Here is a 14,165-nt window from a genome sequence, read left to right on the forward strand (position 1 = left end):
CCCCCCCCCCAACCAGCAGAGTGGGGGGCAGTGGGCCCATCCCTAGTCATCCATTGGCTCGCCTGTACTGTGAATGCGGACACTTTACCTGTACAGCTGCCCGACAAGGAGGGGTTGCCCATTGCCAGATGCTAGTTTTCCTGAGCCGCTTTGACACTCCTTTTATATATGTTCGAGGCATATGAGCTGCAGATTACACACTTTTGCATAGATCGCCATCTGGTGTTGGGCCCGGATGTTTGCAGTATGTTTTTTCCTCTTGGAAAGTCTTTGGAAGTCACGAGGTCGGTGACTCCTCCTTTGGTTCGTATTGCGCATGGGCTTCGCTCCATCCTCAGATTGTTTTTCTCCGCCATCGGACTCGGATGTAATACTTCGCGCTCCGGTTCCGAACTTTTCCAGTTCAACGATCGACGCAAAATTCTCGTTCATCGGGATTCTTCAGATACAAATCATCTTAATCACCTTCTCTTCGACATTTCTTCGATTCCAGTCGACGGCGGCCTTCGGGCCCATCTCGGCTGATGGAAAGAACTCCCTTCAAGAAGTGCCCTCGATGTGGGTCCAAATTCCCCCCACACCGATCTTCATGAGGTGTGCAACCTCTGCATCTCCCCTGAACACGAGGCTCGAGACTGTCCCGCCTGCAAGTCTTTTAGGTCGAAAAAGACTATTCGAGATCGAAGGGCCAGACGCAACATGGTGCACTCCTCGACCTCCGCTCCAGTCGACATCTTCGGGGACGACGTCGAAGCTCCGGGACAGCAGCACACCAGAGAAGAAGACAACCTAGTCAGTGCTTCCGAAGCAGACGACTCCGATGTGGAGGATATCACCCCGGCGCAGAGGGTCGTTGGCACTATACCCCCTCCCACACCCACGCCAACACCCAAAAAGGCTTCGGTCACGCCTTCGCCTCCGAGCCTAGGCAAGACCAAGGACACTGCTTCTAACACCCCACCTTCGGGCCCGGTAAAGAAGCCTAATAAGCCTTCTGGCAGCTCGGGCTCGAGCCAGCCTACCACCGGTGCCGAAAAACACCCTTCGGCACCGAAGAAAAAATCTGCCTCCACACCGAGCTCAGCACCAAAGCCCTCTGTGTCGAAACCCGGTCTCTCTGTGCCGACCAAACACCATAAGGCCCTCGGCGCCAACACTCCCGTGCCGAAGCCTCTCTTGGCACCGAACAAAAAATCGGAGGTTCCAAAAAAGCACAGCACAGACAAGCCTAGAAAGCCGTCTGCCCCGAAAACCTCTGCGCCGACCGAACAACCAGTGTCTCAAGAACTATTCATGCCGGATCCTTTGCAAAAGACACTTACCAAGATCCAAAAACTGGACATTTGACACGGTCTTCAAAAAAGAGACATTTGGACAAACTAGCTCCACCTCCAAAGAGGAAGGTCTGTGCTACCTCCCCTTTCAGAGTGCCTTCCCCACCTCCTCCACCCTCCGCCCCCTCCACCTTCTCCACTCCTGCCTCATCGCTCTCCGACCCAGTCTCCAGACCATGATGATCAAGGAGACCCTTACTATGATCCAGCAGATGTGCCACAAGACCCCACCCCTACTGGATCCCCAGACCCATGGGATGATTATAACAATCTGGACATCCCAGATGTCCCACAGGATGACCTTTATCCATCCAGGCCATCCCCACCAGAAGACTCGTTAGGTTTTCACCACCTACTACAGAGGGCGCCACATTATCACAGGGTAGAGCTACATACTGACCCAGTAGAGGAAGATTTCCTCCTAGACACCTTTGATACCGCACATAGGTCTACTTCTATACTACCTATGCTCAAGGGGGTAATAAAACATGCGCCAGAGGTTTTTAAAGACCCAGTCAGGGCTAGGGTCCTCAACCCACGCATAGACAAAATATAAAGCCGCCCCCACAGATCCTGCCTAAATTAAAGGCCCTGCACCACTGGATTCCTTAGTGGTATCTACAGCTAGGAAGAGATCAAATTCTCAGGCGTCAGGCGAAGCACCACCACCTGACAGAGTCCAAGCTCCTAGACGCGTTGGGGGAAGTGCACTGCGTCACAAGCTGCCAATATATGGCGTATCGCCAACACTCGAGCGCTATTGGCCAGATACGACAGAGCGCATTATGATGAGCTAGAAACCATCCTGCACCATCTCCCTGAAAAATACAAAAATAGGGCTAATGAATTGATTCAAGAGGGAAAAACCATAACTAATACCTCTAGACGCGGCAGACACAGCCTCCAGGGCCATAAACACCAGTGTCCTCCTCCGTCGCCACGCCTGGCTAAGCGTTTCAGGCTTTAAACCTGAGGTACAAGCCTCCATATTAAACCACCCATTTGATCAACATTTATTTGGTCCAAAGGTTGATGAGGCCCTCGAAGATGAAGAAAGACATGATACGGCAATCTATGGGAGCCCTACAGTCACACACTCCTAGGTGCTCCTTTCGCCGCACTTCCTTTCGGGGCACGGGCAGAGGCTACTCCTTAGATAGCGCATCCACGTCCTACAAATCCACTCCTCAGTCCACCTTCACAAGGGCTTATCAAAGAGGCGGCTATAGAGGCAATAATAATATAGGCAGAGGCTAAACAAATACCGCCCGCTCTGCCACACCGCCTACCCAATGACTTTCCCCCGCTCCCTCCAGACCATCCCACTCCGGACGGGGGCAGACTACAAAATTTCCTCACGTCTGGGAGACCATCACCTCAGACAGACCCAAATTATTCATTCAGGGTACTGCCTAGAAATAACATCTACCCCCCCCAAACATTCCACCCAGGCAACACCCAATGTCACAAGAACATGCCTCGTTACTAAAACAGGAGGTAATCTCCCTCCTGCAAAAACAAGCCATAGAGCAAGTCCCCATCAATCAGCAAAATTTAGGGGTCTACTCCCTGTTTCTGATGACAAAAACAGACGAGACTCTACGACCTATTCTAGATCTCAGGCCTCTAAACACTTACATACATTCAGATCATTTTCACATGGTAACCCTTCAACAGGTTCTTCCACTCCTCTCCCAGAATGACTTTCTCACCACACTGGACTTGAAAGACGCATACTTTCACATTCCTACACCATGCTCACAAAGTACCTCCGATTTGTGGTGGACGGGCAACACTACCAGTTCAAGGTGCTCCCGTTCGGGGTCACAAGCGCACCAAGGGTATTCACCAAGTGCCTAGCAGTAGTGGCGGCACACCTCAGAAGACAGCACTTCACGTCTTCCCATATTTAGACGACTGGCTAATAAAAGCCACATCCTACAACCAATGTGTACACCACACCGCCGCTACAATCCAACTACTTCAACAGCTAGGTTTCACGGTGAACCACCAAGTCCCACCTGATACCATCACACACAGCAATACCTCGGTGCCACCATAGACACCTCAAAAGCCATAGCCTATCCCAATCCTGCCAGGATTGCAAGCATCCAGGCCCTACGTCAAAAATTCATGCTTCAACATTCTCTCCCAGCAAGAGTGTTTATGCAACTGATAGGGATGATGGCCTCTTGCATTTTCATAGTGCCTCATGCAGACTCCAGATGCGTCCACTCCAGGAGTGCTTAGCATGCCAGTGGAACCAGGCCCAGGGGCAACTGACAGATCTGGTGTTGGTGGACGGTCGCACCCATCGCTCTCTGCAGAGGTGGAACACCACAAATCTTCCCAAAGGACGACCGTTCCTGGACCCGGTTCCACAAATAATCCTAACTACAGACGCATCGCTCTCCGGCTGGGGAGCTCAACTATTACATCTCACAGTGCAGGACACATGGACGCCGCACCAAAAGTTACTCCACATCAACCATCTGGAGTTACTGACTATCTTTCTAGCCCTAAAATCCTTTCACACGCAGATTTCAGGCAAGGCAGTCCTCATTCGCACAGACAACATGACTGCCATGTACTACATTCAAAAACAGGGGGGCACACACTCCACAGCTCTCAACTAGCACAGAGCATATGGAGATGGGCAATAACGCAAAAAATCTTTCTCCTGGCCCAACACGTCCCAGGAGTCCAACACCATGGCAGATCTGCTCCGCAGACAAACACAACAAATCCACGAATGGGAACTTCGCCCACAGGTTCTTCACCCGTTCTTTCAGAAGTGGGGGCATCCTCAGACCTCTTCGCCACCCACGAAAACAAAAAATGCCCAAGCTTCGCCGCCAGATACCCACACCCATTGTCCAAAGGCAATGCGATATGGATGAACTGGTCAGGCAAATTTGCGTACGCTTTTACACCTCTCCCACTAATTCCATTAGTGGTGCGAAAGCTACAGCAGCATTCCCTCACGCTCATCCTGGTAGCTCCAACATGGGCCAGACAACCGTGGTACACCACACTCCTAGAACTCTCGGTAGTACCAAACCAAAAGCTACACCTCTCACCATGCCTCCTAACCCAGAACCATGGAGAGATCAGGCACCCGGACCCAGCTCAACTCAACCTTGCGATCTGGCTCCTGAGGTCCTAGAATACCTTAACCTTCCCCCTGATTGCATGAACATTATCAGAGAAGCTAGACGCCCTACTACTAGGGCATGCTACGCTGCAAAGTGGAAAAGATTTGTTGTTTACTGCCATAACAACACAATCAACCCTCTAGATGTATCCATACATCACATGTTACTTGCTCCCTCTACAAAGGTGTAACCTAGCATATACATCCTTTCGGTTACACCTCGCAGCAATTGCTGCTTACCTACAGAACAGACAGCACCCATCACTTTTCAGGGTACCTGCCATCAAAGCCTTCATGGAAGGCCTCAAAAGAGTAATTCCACCCAGGGTACCACCCTCACCTGTCCGGAACTTAAATATAGTTCTCACAAGGCTAATGGGACTGCCTTTCGAACCGTTGCATAAATGTGAGCTGCAATTTCTCACATGGAAAACAGCTTTTCTGGTGGCCATCACTTCCCTTAGAAGGGTTAGTGAAATACAAGCACTCGCTATACAGGAACCTTTTCTCCAAATGCATCAGAACAAGGTTGTACTCCGCACCAACCCCAAATTCCTACCCAAAGTCATTTCTCCCTTCCATCTGAACCAATCGGTAGAATTACCAGTTTTTTTCTCACAACCTCAAACTGTTGCAGAAAGGACTCTACACACACTGGATGTTAAAAGGGCCTTACTTTACTATATCAAAAGAACACAACCTTTCAGAAAGACCAAACAGCTATTTGTCTCTTTCTCTCCACCACATAATGGCAACCCTATTTCTAAATCAGGGATAGCTAGGTGGATTGTAAAATGCATACAGATTTGCTACCACAAAGCAAAATGAACGCTATCTGTTCCCCCTAAAGTCCACTCTACAAGGAAGATAGGGGCTTCTATGGCTTTTCTAGGGAACATACCATTAGATGACATCTGCAAAGCAGCGACATGGTCAACACCGCACACTTTCACAAAACCTTACTGTGTAGATGTGCAAACCAAGCAACAAGCTAGTGTAGGCCAGGCTGTACTAAAAACACTGTTCCAAACCACTGCAACGGATACCGGTGGTTGCCGCTAGTGTTGGGTACTGCTATATAGTCTATGCAAAAGTGTGTAATCTGCAGCTCATATGCCTCGAACGGAATATGCTACTTACCAGCATGCATCTGTTCTTGGCATGTAGAGCTGCAGATCTACACACGCCCACCCAGCTACCTGTATCCGTTCCAGTATATCTTATTTAGATACAACACACATGGGTTTCTTTACTATTACTACGCTCCATCTTTCCCTGCTGGCGAAAAAATCTGAGGATGGAGCCGAAGCCCATGCGCAATACGAACCAAAGTAGGAGTCACCGACCTCGTGACTTCCAAAGACTTTCCAAGAGGAAAAACAAACTGCAAACATCCGGGCCCAACACCAGATGGCGATCTATGTAAAAGTGTGTAGATCTGCAGCTCTACATGCCAAGAACAGATGCATACTGGTAAGTAGCATATTCCTTATTTTTTTTCCTGTTGCTCGTCTGGTAAAAAATGACCTACTTGTGATTGCCAGACCTACTGGCTTTGCCTTTGAAAATGCTTTTTTTCTAACTTGAATAAAAAGTGGAGGCTGTCTTCTGGTTCGTTCTCAACCCCTATTAGAGCTGGAAGCTACATTGATAAGGTGTATTCAGGGAGGGCACATACGACCTCTGATTAGACCATGTCTGGTCTTGTGTTCTTGCAAGAATGGTGTAACACCTATAGTTGCCTTAGCATTGCGGGGTCTGGAGTGGTTTTTGCCTGATTGTATCCTGCCCTCTGTAGTGCTGTCCCTCTGGTGTTCTAGCCAACATACCCTTCGTGGTGTTTGGAGAATCCTCCATTGAATCAGTAGATAGCAGCCCATTTGTCTTTGCACTGTGCATTCTGAACAATGCATGTTTACCACCTGAAAGGAGCAGTTGGTAGTTAATGTACTTTACCACATATGTTGTTGTGTCTGTGCACAGCACTTCTAACCAGGCAGAAGTCTTTTTCAAATACATAACTTCTCACAGCAAGGACTATAAATGTTTCACAAACCATGTCCCATCAGTTTTGGTAAATCCATTGCTTACTTTCTGCAAGAGCAGGGACACTAGTAAGAAAGTTACTCTGTAGTTGTACTCCACCCGCCCTTCTCTACTCCATGTAGGTCTATCTACTTATAACTTGTACATGCTGCCTGTACGAAGGCCCCTCCAGAGTCTGTTACTGCTCCATGCCTGCATGTGCGCATGTTTGCAGTGTTGCAGCTCCCTCTGCTTTTGTTAATGCGCCATGAATGTAATGTGTATCCACAGAAGTGTTGCTGCTCTAAGCCAAGGCATGTATGTTAGTGTAGAGCAGTACTAATCCCACCCTCTGACTATGCATCACCGGAGACCCTGCTAATAGTCCATGTCTGGACAAATCCTTGTATCGTGTTCGTGCAGGGACTGGCTTTGGGAGGTGTGTGGGAGTGTTTCCTTGCACGCCTGCCTTTTTTATATATTGGATGCACTTGGCGGAGGTAATGTTGGGAGTATAAAGAAAATTTGGCATCTGAGCTTTGACTTTGATGAACTTATGCAGTGTTTCTCTTTATTTTTTAGGTCGACCTGATTCCCACCTTTGACTCTGACTGTTTGCATACCTGGTACCTGGAAACGCATAATCTGCAGAAAGAGCTTGACATTCATCTATTGGCCAGCAACAATACGGTGGTTATGTTAGATGAGGTGTTCCCTGCATGTAAAGTGGAGTTCTGAAACCGTGCTTACTCTGCTGGGGTGGAACACTGCTCCTCTTTAGAGTGACAAACCAGGCAAATGTTAACCTTTTTCAACTACCACCATCTCCGTGAGTTCCAGCAAGATGCTAAAGAGTAAAGGCGAGACCCTTGGAACATGAGCATTTCACATGGCTTATGCCATGGCTTCCCTGTGCCATCACACTGAATGTGGTAGAGCTGGTTGCCTGCGATCTGGGCAGTTGGTGAACTCTTGGACTGCTGTGCGTTGACAGCGAGGGTGTCCAAAAATGTCTTGGGGTGGACCCTGTCTCATCTTGTACTTATAACTCCCTGTCGTGTTTATTCGGAGGTAGAACCACTTCTTGAGTTGTGCTGTGGTTTTCTGCTAGACCGGTTGTTTGTAGATATCTGTATTGCACAGTCACCGCCGCACTTCTGCAGATGTTCCCACTTGCCCAGTTTTAAATGATTGAGGTCACAGCCTTTCTGCGGAAGGCTGATCAGTATATGAAGTTAGTAGATTCTCTGTACTAGACACTATGATATTTGTTGTACAGATCTATCACATTCACTCCAAAGCTTCAGTCAAACAAGCTGTCCTTCTGAAGTGACATTTGTGGTTTCTTTCACTTTCAAATGCCTGCGGGTAGGGGCAACAACATGGGTGCTGTGCTGCCGAGGTAATTTCGGTAACTTGGTTATCACCGATTGCTTAACATTTGGATTGGTGGGGCTCAAAGCTGCATGGCCTTTCATACTGTGGTGCTTTGTTGTAGACCATTCAATCACTTGAGTAAAATCCACATTTTCTTTGATCTGAGATTTAGTTTCTGTGGTTAGAGACGCTACAAAGCTCTTTCCCCCTCTGCCCACTCTGTGCTCTCCTCTCTTCCCTCTCTGCACTCTCCCCATGGTGCATCAGATTGGTTTTGACTAGTTGGGCGTGGGCTGGTACCTTGCTTTCTGCTCAGAGGTGGTGACCTGTTAAGTTCTGTCCAGTGCAGTTTGCTGCAGTTGATAGTCTTGGTAGGAGTCCGGAACCAAGTATTGAATCGAAGCAAAGGCGTCTCGACCATCACTAGCCGCTGCAAACCAGGGTGCGTGCTGCTTGCTCTGCCCACACACGTAAGCCCTTGACCTTGAATGTTCTGCAATCTGGCACCTTTAGGTTTTTATGAAGTTTACATCTCACTTTGTGCGAGACTGTCTCTTCATTATGCACTCCATTGCACTCATGCAACGCTCAGAAAGCACTCCCTATACCATGTTTACATTTGTTTTTTATTTAACTTTCTTCGCCCCTTGCAGTTGAACATTTGGCTTGGCATTTTACCTCTTGTAGGTGCTTTGTTTGGGGGCATGCTCTTGTACTTCAAGACAGGCAATGGCATGGGAAGGTCTCCGTCTGTGTTTATCGGATTTCACTATAAATTATGTGAAAGGGCGTGTTACTGCTTAGAAATATCGGAGTGATTGCAGCTCCAGGTTGTTCAGATTGTCCACGTAGAATGAGACAATCTGATTTCGAAATTTGTCTTTGGTCCTTTTCTCTCAAATTTCAAATGTTCAGGAGATACATTTGAGGTGCTGCTGGTGTGGCAGATGTCGGTATGCTTTTTCGGTAGGTGATTCGTGAGATGCTCATCCTGTCGTCAAGAGGTGTTTCTGTGCCTTTAGCTGTGTCCCATTCTTTACAGAGACTCATGGTGATTCCATATGTTCTTGGTGAGAAATGCTGGGTGATTTCTTGAAGGGACAATCCAGCTGTGGCCTCCAGAGGGCATCTTCTCCCTGCACCATGTGGAAGTGGCGTCTTGAGTGTAGGATGTGTGGTTATGGTATCCCTGGTGCTGTCGGAGTAGACCTGGAAGTCTGGTGAGAATATTGGGGAAACTGTGGTCGTGCAGTTTGTTCACTCCACTTTTTTAGTAGTACTCCTCTTCCTTCCATGTTCCCTGCTAACAAAGTATTATGCTGCACACTAGTTTTACCGTTGGGTTTCACACCCAGTCTTTAAATGAGCGCAAAAGATGGCCAGACTGGGGAGGCTTATAGACCATTGTGAACTTTAAGACAGCCCTCAACTTCATGCTTTTCAGTTGACACGTTGGCTGAAATGCATTTCAAATGGTTTGCACAATACTTGTTGAAGATGGGAATATTTTACTGACTGCACATGCCCCTCCATGCTAGTTTATTGCATGCTGCCTCCTGCAGTAGTAGGGGTTGCTGCCAATGCAATGGCCTCCTTGTTGAGCAGCACTATCTTGGGCTTTGTTTGAGTTTTAACTCTTGGGAAGCTGCACGTTGCAGCTGCGTCAGTTTCGCGCGTGGTGCCCATCAGTGCAGTAACTGCCTTCACTCTGAGGGATCTTTAGGCTGTGGAGGGGTAACAGGGAGGCTATACAGATTTTACAACAGTGACCACGAACGATATTGAAAACACAGCACTGTGCTTGCGAGGTTGCTGAGCGGTGACTTATTGGAGGTTGGTAACATTTGGAAGGCACTGGGTCTCGATTACCATTAGAGGCTTTTGAGGCCTGAAACCACCCCCATGACACCCTACCCGCTTTACTTCACTCTGTGTTCAGTACAAGGTTTGTTCTTTGGATTGTGTTTGTGTGTCTGGCAGCAGTGTCAGGGATCTGGCATCCTCTTGTGAACTATAATAAACATTTAGTTGTTTAAGAATTTTTGCACTCCTTTGCTGACTGTATTAGATTTACGTAAAAGCACTTCTCAGCTTAGAATTGGAGGGTGCTTCATACCTCAAATCTTTGCTAGCAACTTGTTAAACTGAATCGGCTCCAAATATTGCACAGGCTTTAATCATTCGTGAAAATGTAAAATACGACATGTCCATCAGTTTGCACCCCTGTTGAGGAGCTATTTTATAAATCATGTGGTGCAACTAGATTCAGTGATCTCCTTCATCGCTGCCTACTTCATAGGTTTTTTTTTTTTGGCCTTTTAAAAATGATCATCCGATCACTTAACTACTCTTAATAGTAACATAACTACTCTTAATAGTAACATATCTAGAAGTGTTGCTTTTATTGGATTCGAAGTGATATTTTTGCAATTGCTCATATCTGGTTTAAAGATTTGCCATCATGGTTTTTCATGTTGGAACATGGTGTGACCTTCCCTGTGAAAAGTATGTTAGGGAGGCAGCGGACATGTAAAAGTTTGCTGAAGCTCTATCACCAACTTCAGCCATGGAGAGGTTTTCACCTACTTCGCCCATAAAGCACAATAGTAGCTTTGTAAAAAACTAAGTCTACCAAAGAATCAAGGGCCCCATCAGTTGATGGAACCTGTAGGTACCTCCGCACTCCTTACAACTTGGTTTACCAAGTCACATACCTACATACTCACCCCCCCCCCCCCCCCCCCCCTCCTTTTTGTGTTCAAAATGTGCTAGTCTTGGTACTTAAAAGTATTCTTGATTTCACTTCTTTGGCATAAGAGGACGCCTAACCTTTGCCCATCTAACCTGTGAGTGGCCTGTGTAACGTGGGCGTCTTGCTGAATCTGTGGATGTGTTAAGTGTGTGCCTCGTGGGAGAAAGCTTTGCTGGTGTTTCTTGAATTACGTGGTTTGTCTGTGGAATGGGACCACAAATGGTTGTGGAAGCCTTGGACTGTTGAGACTTGAAACAGTGGTCAAGGAAAACTGCTAACTCAAATCTTTTGTTTTTCTCTTCGAGTTGTGTGCCAATTGACCATCTTTTTTTAGCATCCCAAAAAACAACGCGGGTTTAGAGCAGTTGGATGTAGACGTGACACAAGCTGGTAAACTCTCCCACCACTTCCCTGCCACCCCGCTGACGTGTTTTACAAGTGCCGGCTTCCTTAGTGCTGCCAGTGCGGACGGAGGCCTGTGGTGTTTGCTAATTCATCTGCCCATTTTCTAATATGTGCCTAAGAGCTTTCACAATCCCCACTTATTTTATCATGCGCTCCAGTGCTGTGCTCTAGACCAAAAGTGCTTGATTTGTTGCAGTTCGGTGTCTGACGTGTGCCCATTGGAGGGACTTGAACTCAAGGTAGAGAACTGCATAGTTGTACCATCTGCAGAAACTTGCACTGATTATTCTCAGACTCTCTTGGTATGATGTGTTTTTTTTGTTGACAAATACCTGGAGCTGGCAAATTAAGTCAAAGTATAAGGGACTGCTGCCCTTATAAGCCTTTGGAGCCGAGATTGGTCATCTACACAGTACTTCTGCCATGGAAATGATTGCGCAGTCTTGCACCCACCTTCTGCTTGTTGTCATTCTGTTTGTAACAGAAATCTGTCCTGCTCACTTTTCACTTTCACAGGGGGCATTAATTGAAGAACATTAAAATAAAATGGAGGTGCACCTCTGTTCGGTAGAGTCTGACCTCCGTGTATGTACGGCCTTCATTCTGGACCAGTGGTGTCCTTCTGTCTCAGCGCTGCCATATCGAAGCTCAACATGAATCCGGATTGTTGCATGAGGGAGTGGGGAAGAAAGAAGCCAGGTCCTTTTTTTTAACACTAATCACTTTGTTCGTAAATGAAGAGATGCTTTTTCCTTGTTTACACTTAATAAAGAAATAAAGTTGTTTTCTTATTTTATTGCAAGTAACATTCCCTTTACTGGGACATTGTGTATTTATGTGTGCTCGCCAGGTGGGAGCTGTTCAGTAGTTCGCTGCTGTCTGGAACAGGCCCAATCTTTTGGGAAGCAAGGCGAGATCGACTGAACAAAAATTGTCTTATTGGACATGCAGTTTGGTTGCAGTCATTGAACTTTGTAACAGATGTATAATAAAGAGTGAAATCACATAAGTTATATATCGCATTCCCTGGTGTCGCTTATGTTTTTTTTCAATCCTCCTTTTAATCTTTAACTGATGCTATTGAACGCGCTGGAGTGAAATGTTGTTTCTAATGTTTACTGATTCTATAAAGTGTTTTGAATCCTTTAAACTGAGCTTAAAGGTTGTGGCTGCATGCCTTGAAATCGCTTTCTCGGACGCACTACCGATGCGATGAAGTACACCTTTTTAAAATTCTGTGGTTTACTAGAAACCTACACCCTGTTACAGGCCATGTAGTTCCACAGCCCAAAGCAATGTACAGGTTCTTCATACAAAAAGGAACCCTCCCTTTTCAGGAAGCTATTTCAGAAAAGAATAGAATATTTCTAGTTGTGTTAAAGAAAAGGTTTGAAGCCATTCCACCGCTGCTGTTGTGATCACACTGCGTTCCAACTCGTGCCAAGACCTCTACACAAAGGCATTGCCTTTGGTGTAGGAACCAGAGACTGCAGGAGGATTGCCCCCCCTCCCCCCGGTGCCTTGAGACCCTAACTGGTGATTAGCTGTACTCTATAAGAACCCTGATTGATGCCGGGTATGACTATAGGGCAGACTGACAGGGCGAATCTCTTCAAGAACTGTACCCTATTAAGGCTTCACCACCCAATGACACAGCAGCTTCTCATGCTGTACTTAATAGCGACAGCGGATTCCCGAGCAGTGCATTTTCCATCTACGTTAAAGTTGACAGAACTGCAAAGACCCAGAGAAAACAAGGGCTGCCTCAGCAAGTGTTGAGAAGTCCAGTCTGGCACAAGACCCGCTGTACTTCCTGGGACGTGTGCACCCAGACCCCCTAGTTGTGCACATAGTAAGGAAGAAAACACTTAAGCAATGTCCAGGGGGAATACAGCACCTCCTGGTCAGGAGAGCAAGAAAACAGATGCTTGGGTAGTGGGTTGCCCTAGGCATGCCTGTAGAGTGGCGCATTGCAAATTCATTGGCTGTTGGCACGATATGACTGTTGGCTTTGGGCGGGATGGGACAGCTTCTTCAAAGCCTCCCAGAACTGCTTGCTAGAAGAGCAGAGGTTATCGGGGGGGGGGGGGGGGGGTGTCTCTGCTGCTGCTAGCATTTCTTGGGTCCTTGATGCAGTGGATACTGCCTTAAGATGTCACCACAGGTGTGTTGCAAAAAAAACCTCTTGTTATGTGCATTAGGTTTGGGACAAATGTCCGTTCTCTAATTGCACTCTCCTTTCATGGATCACATGTTTGGCCATGGGTAGATTAAATGTTCAAAGCGATGAGATTACGTGGAAACAACCAATGTTGTCAGGCAAGAGCCGGGTTTCAAAAACCACAACCCAGAAGAGCAGTGAGCACTGACCCGTGTGCCCAACTAAAGAAAGAAGTCCTTTCAGGAGGGCCAACAGTAGGGCATAGAGTGTGAGCAGCAGCTTCAGAGGCAATGAGCATGCAAGAACGAGTGCTACTGAAGATGGAGGCAACTGGCCAACAAGCGAAGAGGCACCTTTCCTCGCAAGCCCCCGCATAGCACAACAGCTGTCGGAAGCAGTGGGATTTCACCTTCCACAATAACCGCAGATAACCTTGGACCAGAGGGTTCTCTTCACCATGACTACCGCTTGGTTTCATACCACCCCTCAAACGTTCCACGATGCAGTTCTAGCATCAGCAGTGAGCATCTCAAGATACCGCATAAGGAGGTATTGTCACTTCTACACAGAAAAGCAGCGAGGCTTGTCCCAACAAACACCCAAGGGCATTGAGTTTATTAATTGAGTTTCTAATCCCCATCTAAAAAGGTGGGACTCTGAAGGCAATCTAGATCTGTGGGCTCGGAACTGCTAAATTAGATGGCCCCAGATCATACCGCAGCTCCGTGTTGGAGATCATGTCTCCGCTGTGTTCTCTAGGATGTCTCATATATCCGGCTCACTGCCAGTATGTCTGCTTTATGGAGTTCCATTTCAGTTCAAAGTTTTACATTTGTGGGGTCAAGAAAGCATGGCGTGTTCAACCAGTGCTGGTCTGTAGAGGCAGCACGCTTGGTGCCATCACATGAGTATCTTTGAATACCTGGATGAGTGGCTGATACATTGGACCCGTCCTGC

The 14,165-nt window shown here is 47.3% G+C and overlaps 1 protein-coding gene across 1 annotated transcript in view; it reads left to right on the forward strand.

The window, feature by feature from the left end:
• MAP1S (microtubule associated protein 1S) overlaps positions 1-12,069 on the forward strand; it is a 65,155-nt gene extending 53,086 nt beyond the window's left edge. The window contains exon 7 of the mRNA XM_085639002.1: positions 7,096-12,069. Coding sequence (XP_085495128.1) covers positions 7,096-7,251 — 156 coding nt within the window. The 3' untranslated portion in view covers positions 7,252-12,069. The remainder of the gene's footprint in view (positions 1-7,095) is intronic.
• The last annotated feature ends 2,096 nt before the right edge of the window (positions 12,070-14,165 follow it).

This window comes from Triturus cristatus, chromosome 12, assembly GCF_964204655.1.
Source record: "Triturus cristatus chromosome 12, aTriCri1.1, whole genome shotgun sequence".
Taxonomy (NCBI): Eukaryota; Metazoa; Chordata; class Amphibia; order Caudata; family Salamandridae; genus Triturus; species Triturus cristatus.